This window comes from Xyrauchen texanus, chromosome 14 (genome assembly GCF_025860055.1).
Source record: "Xyrauchen texanus isolate HMW12.3.18 chromosome 14, RBS_HiC_50CHRs, whole genome shotgun sequence".
Classification (NCBI taxonomy): domain Eukaryota; kingdom Metazoa; phylum Chordata; class Actinopteri; order Cypriniformes; family Catostomidae; genus Xyrauchen; species Xyrauchen texanus.
The window spans coordinates 45934111-45943204 of record NC_068289.1 but is presented as its reverse complement, the minus strand read 5'-3'; the positions used below and the strand labels follow the sequence as shown (position 1 = coordinate 45943204).

The window sequence follows — 9094 nt, the reverse complement described above, 5'->3', positions numbered from 1 at the left end:
CATTTGGATATAAAGGCTGCTTAGAATTAGTTAATCAAATTTTAATTGTACCCATGTATGAATGCCTTTACAAAACTACAAATTGTAAATTTTTTGGATCATATTTACTCATAAATTTTTTAAGAATAAGTTGGACAAGATAGTGGAGTAAACGCAGTCAACAAGTGACCAATGTTGACCAAAACATCGGCCAGCCTAAATCAGTGGCCATTTTGATATTATTATCATTTGATGAAAACAATGCCTGCTTGGCTGTTTAAAAGAAGAGTTACATCATCCCAGTGTCATTTCCACCAAATCTACCCACAGCCTTGTCGATAGATGATAAACCATTTATTTTTTCGTTCTTTTTTTCGTGAACTTTTATGAGCAACTATTATTTAGAATAAAGGTTCATTTCACTTTAGCAATTTTATTTACGTCTCATTTACTGCCATTAAATTGTATTATACATCAGCATTATATCAACCATTGCCACCATGCTCTCTATAGTAGTAATCACTTGTGAAATTGTCTTGCTAGAAATCCCCATTCTTATAAGCACCACACTCATCCGCTAGGGGGTAGTGCCTCCACACACACACACACACACACACACACACACACACACACACACACACACACACACACACACACACACACACACACACACACACACACACACACACACACACACACAGACACATCAAAGTTACTACTAGTGCAGTCTGAAGAAATACTGCCTCTGAAGTGTTTACCAGGAGAGAAGTACTTTGAGGTTTCAAGCATTGCAGTTATTCACAGCTATCATCTTATTCACAGCAAGTGAAGAGCTTCTGTGTTACGTACTTTATTAGCACTGCTGTAAAAGGCATTGCTCTCCAGCAGATGAGCCAGCCGATTCATCATCAGACTCCAAAACTGCTCATGCGTGGCTTTGAGTTTTTCACTCTTCTCAGACAAGTGCTGAAGCTCTGGGCAGTCATTTGAGGACAGCAGCTCAGAAGCCTGCTGTAGTAACCTCTCAACCAGCACATCCCAGTCCTGAAAGAAAATAAGACACACAATTCAGAATGTGCCAAGTATACATAACAGGATGTAAATAAGGATCTAAAGTTAAGCTTACATGAGCATGTCAAAATGAAATGTTGTTGAATTTTGATATCATCATACTGATTACTGTAGTTTATCAAACAATGGAATGAGTGAGACAAACCAATCATAAAATCCAATTCTAAACCATTGAATTTTGTTTTATGGTTCTCCCACCAAAATGTCACTTCCTGCCTGGAGGATGATGTCACTAAGGAACTGGCTTTTGTTAGGTAAAGGGATATTACATAAGACATACAGGGTGGAAAGTTTTATATTGGGACATTAGAAAAACAATTATAAATCAGTGGCATAACTACAGGCAGTGAAGGGTGGGCAGCCGCTCTGGGGCCCGGGGTGAAAGGAGGGCTGGAACAGCCATCCGAAAGGGAACAATTAAAACAGCCACGGGCCTGATGGACCTATTTTAATTGTGATCATCAAAATCCCTGGCAGCAAAAAGTTTATAAAAGTCTAGCAATCTCTTACCTTGGCTTTCAATTCAAACTCTTTAAATTCTTGCAGTAAATCTTCATTTTCAGACAGTGATGAACCCAGCTGATTGTTTGCCAAGAACAAAGTAGTATTTTCCTTAAACCATCCTGTTACCTGTTTAAGAGCACATAGATATATTCCTTAAATTCTTTTCAAATGTAAATCTTTTTTTCAATAAAATGATATTATCAGCATTAATGGTGGTGGTTGAGGAGAGTCCCCTGTTTACTGCGTAAAGCATTTGGAGTGTAGTGTCAGATAAGCGCTATATAAAATGTAATGTTCATTCATTCATTCATTACAATTTGATTGAAATGTAGAACTGAAAATGACCTGAATTTCAGACATTTTTTGCATTAGGTCCCACTTTTGCTTTAACATTGTGTGATCCCCAGTCCACATGTGTGAAAGTTGTATTTTGGCTTCGCTATACGCAGCGCATAATTTAATTTAAACCGACTGATCTCAGTTCAGGAGACTCTAGGCTGTCAGTAAAGGGTTGAACTTTTTGTTGTATGGCGTCATGTGCCCAAACAACATGGCATCGATCAGAGAGGAGTTTGTCTTTGAGACATGCCATTTTTTAAATATTAGCAATTTATCGCGAAACAGCATGCTGTTAAACACAATGACGACGTAGGTGGACTGTATGCTCTTTTATTTTTATTCTTTTATATCCTACATTCACTGCGCATTATCATATTTAATATCAATGGATGCATCCAAAAGCTGGAAAATGTTGCTTTCAAAGGCTCAGTAAGGAGTTTGGATGAAAATGTGGTGCATTTTAAACTGTTCTGGGACCAGTGCAGACAGACAGCACACTCGAGGTTAAGTCATCCACTAAATAAGGAGCAAGGGAGCATCCTATAGCTCTTTATGCAGCTAAGTGCATTCAATCCAAACTTCTTATTAAAAGTTTAAGGCTGCAGATGTTTGGACCACTCAAAATGTATGGCAGACATGGGACAATCAGTACATAGAATTTTTCATTTAAAATTTTATTTTAACATTGCTGGCAATGATTGGATGATGCATTGTATGCTTCAACCACAGATGTCAATAGAGAGCCAAGCGTTCTGTTTTTTACCATTATTTAATCTTGTGACTCAAGACTTGTGATGACATATAAAAAACTAAGTAAAAAAAAAAAAGAATTCACTGCCAAAGTGACTTACTTCCTGTTCCTGTTGTACCCATTGGCAAATGTGGTGGATCATTTCCAGCTCATGCTGTTGTCGTCTCATGCAGAGGTCCACTTGTCTGCGTCTGTCCTGCAGAATCTCCATTAAACCCTCAACCTTACCACAGCTGCTCCAGGCCCCATGAGGAGCTCTGCCATGCTGCAGGGCCTGCTCAGACTGGAAGTCCTTTAAAAACTCCAGAAACTCACGACTTTTATTCAACACCAGCATTGACTTCTCCAACATCCCTGTGGAAAGAGCACAAGTTTATTTTTGTGAACAGAATTTTTGGTGTCTGTGGTGTGTACAGTGTTTATAAATTCTAACAAAAGTGTTGATGAAGGTTTGTCAAAACTAATGTTGATGTTTATTGTCAAAGCCTTGTCATTTTAAAATGGTCTTAAGAGATGGATGGATGGATGGATGGATGGATGGAGGGGGGAAACAATCTTACCTCTTCTAATAGTGCTGTGTCTCTGAAGCAGTTCATTCATGCAGTTTGCAGAGGTCAGCTCCTGGCCAACACTCTGAAAGTCCTCAGCTTCATCTATTTTGATGGCAAACTGTAATTGAAAAAGTTTGTGGACAACTCAGTGTCTCACAAGAGTGATGTACTCTTGCCAGAAAAGCCTGAAATTGGGTTATATTTTAGGTATGTATATGTGCCTGCCCATTAAAGAGCTAATATACCCCTTTGTGTTCATCTGTTTAAACCCATTTCATTCTATCAACATCTGCTCGGAAACACAGTGTGTACTCTACATAACCAACTGCCGGTGAATGACAATGCTTTAATTGCATGCTACACAAACAATAGCTGCAACCTTCAATGCATGAATATGGCTGTTATATGCACATGATCAATTTGCACATACATTTTTTCTATATATTTAACATTTTAGTCAAAATAGCGGAGAAAACCTTGGTGATGAGTCATCTCCTTAAATCTATTATTTCTAACTAAAACATGAATTACCACTGCAGATGTCAAAGTGACAAACTCACCCCTCAGATCACACTATACAAACTTTTTAGTGGAAACAGCTGTTCAGGTTAACAAAAACGGCACCCATAAACAACATTGTATGCTCAGTCAGTATCAAATAGTCTCAGAGCATGTAAAAACCTTCAGACACCCAGGCTTTTATTTTGATGATAGACTTTCATTTTCATCCTTGAAAGTGTTTTTAGGAAGCCACTTGTTATAAAAATATGTTTTGTTTTGGGTGAATTTTGAAAAAATTCCTGAGATTGTCAACATTATAACATTTCACAACAGTCACAATTATGTACACAAGCTTTATGTTTCTTGAGAAACCTTCACAGCAAGCAAGCAGGCTGTCAGAGCAGTCCTCTTACACTCTCTACAGTTTTAAGATCCTGGTACATTTTTACCAATTACCCCTTTCTCTATTACCTCCAGAGCACACTCGAAGAAATGGCAAGCCAAAATCAGGAGAGATTTTCTCTTCTCCAGGTGGGTCACCAGAGTCTTCCAAGCCTTGCTGAGAGAGACAGCCATGGCCTCGTATACCTGCTCCTCCGCCTTCTTCTCCTCGGCTGTTTTATCAGCCTCTTCCAGCAAAGCCCACACACCTCCTTCATTTTTCTGACAAATGAAAGACATTTTTCTTTAAAATGCAATGGTTAAACATAACAGCGGTCTAACATATTACTTGTAAACAGCTCTTACCCTTTTAAAAAAATATAAACAAGATAAATTCTTGAATAAATTAGAGCTACCATGCTGACTAGACACGTCTGGTTTCCATATGCAAATAGCTGAACGATGATGCATTCTGTAACATGTGCAGTGCCATTTGTGCTGTGGTAATGATGTTTTGATTAATGACTTTACTCCCAGTCCTGGAAATATAGTTACTCAATGGGCAGATAGCGGCTTTGATGTTCACCAAAACACAGTTTGAAACCGTCTGACAAGCCATTTCACATTCAATGCAGCACAAAAATGCTTCTATAGCATGTAATAGTATCTTTGAAATGTAAAGGAAAGCTATTTGGAACTGGCAATATTAAAGTGCACATAATGTTTTATGAAACTTACATAGACTGTTTAACATCTGTTTTGAATTTATTTTCATTTAAAGACCATTACATCCTTGATTCTTAACTTGCGAATATTTTTATAATTCAGGTTTGATAGTATTCATTGTGAATGAATCGAGTGAGCTCACAGGGTTCCGGCTCGGTGATCCGCTGAGGAAGACAGGCCCCGATCCTGATTCTGGCCAAATTTCAGAGAACATCTGATAAAGACCTCATGTTACACGAGGCGAGGAGTAAAGGAAGGCTTTCTTGGAAGAACCACAGTATTTTCTTGTTCCCAGACTTTCGACAAGAGGGAAACGTGATGAATTCAAGGAATGCAAGAAACACTTACCGGAAGGTCACTTTTGCGCTGATGTTCCCGACCAAATTGAGAATAGATGCTAAGGATGGCTGTAAAATATGTCCCCAGCAAGCGATGTCCTTCATAAAGTCAATGGACCGAGAAAGTTATTTTGTGGTACTCATGTTGCAGCCAAGTGGACCAACTCACTGAACATTCACTTGACCATCCGAGTGAACTTAGAGCCCAATTTGTTTCTTTTTGTGCTTGTTCCGCCTAGCAGCTGGAGTTTGTTTTGAGTGGTAACACTCCTTCTGGACAGTGTTGTGGATGAATCTGCACGTTCTTTGTGCTTATGCCTCCTATTGATTGGAGTTTGTTTTGTGGAGTATTTCTTGCAAGACAATGGAGTGATTAGGTCATTTGTTGCACTCATGTAGCAGTCGAATGTGCCAGCTCACTGAACATTCGTTTGACTGTCAAAGGAAACTGAACACCCTTTTTTTGTGCTGTTCCGCTGCAGCTGGAGTTAGTTTTTTGGAGGAACACACTTTTGGGACAGCTGATGAATCTACATGTTCTTTGTGTTTATTCTGCCTATTGGCTGGAGTTTGTTTAATAGATTATCTTCTGTTGTGTAATTCTTTCTCACAAAATATGTATAGAAACACCAGACTTGAGCAAGCCAATGGCAAAGTTGTTGCAGGGGCTCACATATTCATAGGCGTACATGGACTGAGTTTAGAGGGATGGACGCCAATTGGCGCTGTAATGCTTGGGGTTAATGTGCATGTTTTTCTTTTTTCTGTTTGTTTGGTTCGGGAGGGCAGGTTTGGGGTTTGATTGTTGCCCTAATGTTGCAATGTTTTCCAATCTATCTTTTCTAATCAATGTCAAAATGTAAAATGTTAATATGAATGGATTGTGTTTGTTTTTTGTATTAAATATATTATTTTAGTTTTACTATGCGCTTGGGTCCTGAGCCTCATTCCCTACACCCTGACAAAAAATACCTTACACCCATCAAGGATATGGTCTGAGATTAAAGAATCTCTTTTGTATCGATTACCTTAAGATTGGTTAGAAGCTGCTCATGTTCCTCAAGAAGCAGTTTGGTCTCATCCTGGTTGTTTCCGATCTCCAGGAGGTTGGGTTGTGCTTCAGTTAGTTGTAGCTTCACCAGTTCCCCACACTTCAGTAAAACACGCACAAACCAAGGATTTGTTACTGTTCAGGGGTAGTCTGGTTGGAACACTATACCTGCTATGTATGCATCTCTTGCATCCACATTATCTCAAGTGCATTTCACAGACTGTAAACAACACTAGAGGGGAGGTCCTCTCTAGAGGTCCTCTAATAGCCCCTGGCCAGAGCACTTCGATTTCAATGCAAAGTACCTTGATGACTTACATCCTTACTGCAAATTTTGGCATGCAAGTTGCGTTGAGGACAGCCATTCTGAGACCGAATGAAATGCTAGGAGCTGCTGCAACTGCCACAGGCTGTCCAGTTTGTTAAACAAATGGATCAAATACAGTTAAAGGTATGTGGACTGATGGCTATTTAATTTTTCTCACTGTATATTTTAAGACTGCTTGCATCATTTATTATGCAGGAATGTGGTAGCTTGTAATATCAACATACCAACATGCCATCATCTGCATTGCTAATGGAGAAACAGCCATTTTAAAGGAATAGTTCACCCTCATGTTGGGGGGGTTGGAGTGGGGTTCAGCGAATAACAAATTCAGTTTTGGTTTCCCCTCTAACAAAGCCAGCTTATGGCTTCAGAACACCCAGAATACAGTGCATGAGCTATATGGACTACATACGTATATGGGGTTTAGAATTAAACAGTCACTTAAGAACAAAAGAACATGCACATCTTTCAAAATTTCTCCTTTTGTGTTCCAACGAAAAAAATAAACTGGTTTGGAAAGACATGAGGGTGAGTAATTGTCAGATTCACATTTTTGGGTGAACTGTTACTTTAAACAACCACAGGAACACTGCAGTCGTCTGGTAACAAACACTCATTAACAAAACTGTCTAAAAACTAGACAGGGGAGCAACTAACTCCGAACACTCTGAATGAATGAATGAATGAATGAATGAATGAATGAACGAACAAATGAATGAATGAATAATTCACACCAACAGTAGTTTGGACCACTACAAAGCTCTGTGCTTTTCTCACAGCTGTTTTTGATTCCCCATTAAGTCACTACGTCAGGCATTATGGAAAAGTCACACTCAATGGAATTTTCTAATGGAAAAACAAAAAGGTTTTATTGACAGCTCAAGCCAAGAGTCTGTTGAACAAGCAGAGCGGTGTGCTTGTGACATCACTGATGAGAACAGTGTTTGAAGCCATGCTTTGAATAACTCAAAGATCTTACTGTGATGTCACTATAATATGCAGACAAAAGAGTACTATTTCATAAAGAACCATTTCAAGATATGTTGACGGGATACTTCAATATGCAGTAGGTCAAACTCAAACGCCACACAACACAAAAGGAGAACACAAAAGGGGATGTTAGGCAGAATGACAGCTTCAGTTACCATTCAGTTTCATTACATGAAAAAAAAAGAGATGCAATGAAAGCGACTGGTGACTGAGGCTGTCAGTCCCTAACATTGTGCAGAACATCTTCTTCTGTGTTCTTCAGAGAAAATTAATATGGTTTGAGATGACATGAGGATGATGAAATTGTTTTTAGTTTTGGGTGAACTACCCTTTAACAGCACAATGATGTAACTCAATGACTTTAAAAAAAATGTCACTTAAAAGTTTGAAAATAATGTTCAAACAAGTCTGAGACCAGTATTTTACTCTAAATTGTATTATCATTAAATGTTTGGATTATTAAAAACATATTTGGGATTCTGCAATATTTGTATAGGCAACTAATCAAATATAAGCAACATTTTGACATTGACCATGATTATACATTTGTGTGAAAGGTCAGATTTCTTTGCTTTTAATGAAGCACATGCTCTTTGGAACATTCTCAAATCTCACTAGATATCCTGGATCATTAGGTTTTGCACAAACCTGCAGAGTTTATGCCAACTCGAGTCAATGCTGTCATCAAAAGCAAAAAATTCAAAAAAATGTTGTACAATTTTCTGTTCAACTTTTCTTTTACTAACAATTGTCATGCTTTTCATTTTTCACTTGTCAATTGTCATGCTAATAATTTTTAAATGTCAAAATCTGCAATACATTTCTTACCCCAAAGTAGCCTATAATAAAACAATGAATTAGAACTGTATACTACATTGCCAGTAACTTATTTTAAGGAATACCAAGATAATAAGACAAACACAACAGGTAGACTTTGTATAGTTACACAGCCTAGCAAGGTAGAACAGTACAAACACAAGTACCTTGAGCACTGCTACAACAATCTGAGAGTTGCCAGCCTGTATGGCCACAGTGCTGATTGTTGTTGTGGATCCATGACCTCCAGCATCACCTTCACTGGACATTGTCCGCCGCGTCCACACGTCCAATAATCAGAAAAGCCAAAACAAAGCTCAGGACGGGTTCTTGCTGATATCCAGATCTTCCCTCTCAACTCTATCCAGAACTCCACAACTGTCCCAGAAAGCAGCTAAACCTAAATACAGTCAAGTGTCTAGAGTTTTTAAAAATGACTGTGTCCACCAGTCCTGTAGGTAAACTCCTTGCAAAACCTCAAGAAAGTTCTTTGTGCATTACTGGGCTCTTGTAGGCTCCACAAAGGCTGCTAGATTGAATTAACAGTATGGTACAAACACAGCCGTCTATGTTGACAGGGCAGAGTGGGGCATGTTAAAAATAGAAATATCCACTAGGTTTATCACACTGTGCCAAGAGCCATTTGACACTTTGGTCTATCCATGCACTCACCCCACCCCTTGCACATGTCTGTTCTTTCCTAACTTTTGCTTTTCATTACAACATAGAAAATCGGAAACAATAACATATTTTCCTTGGAACACATTT

The 9094-nt window shown here is 38.6% G+C and overlaps 1 protein-coding gene across 1 annotated transcript; it reads right to left on the bottom strand.

Moving 5' to 3' along the window:
* Window positions 1–277: 277 nt before the first annotated feature.
* LOC127655344 (coiled-coil domain-containing protein 141-like) lies at window positions 278–8850 on the bottom strand. The gene is made up of 7 exons (XM_052143109.1): window positions 8494–8850; window positions 6170–6292; window positions 4168–4359; window positions 3205–3313; window positions 2745–2998; window positions 1561–1680; window positions 278–1023 (listed from the first exon to the last, which is right to left on the bottom strand). The coding sequence occupies exons 1-7, from the start codon at window positions 8593–8595 to the stop codon at window positions 796–798; spliced, it is 1128 nt and encodes a 375-aa protein (XP_051999069.1). The 5' UTR covers window positions 8596–8850; the 3' UTR covers window positions 278–795.
* Window positions 8851–9094: the final 244 nt, after the last annotated feature.

Bases quoted from the DNA above. Each gene is read 5' to 3' on its own strand.
- LOC127655344 (XM_052143109.1), bottom strand. From the start codon at position 8,595: ATGTCCAGTGAAGGTGATGCTGGAGGTCATGGATCCACAACAACAATC. The intron at 6,293-8,493 runs GTACTTGTGTTT...GTTTTACTGAAG, and splicing joins TTGTTGTAGCAGTGCTCAAG to TGTGGGGAACTGGTGAAGCT. The intron at 1,681-2,744 runs GTAAGTCACTTT...GCTCTTAAACAG, and splicing joins GGGTACAACAGGAACAGGAA to GTAACAGGATGGTTTAAGGA.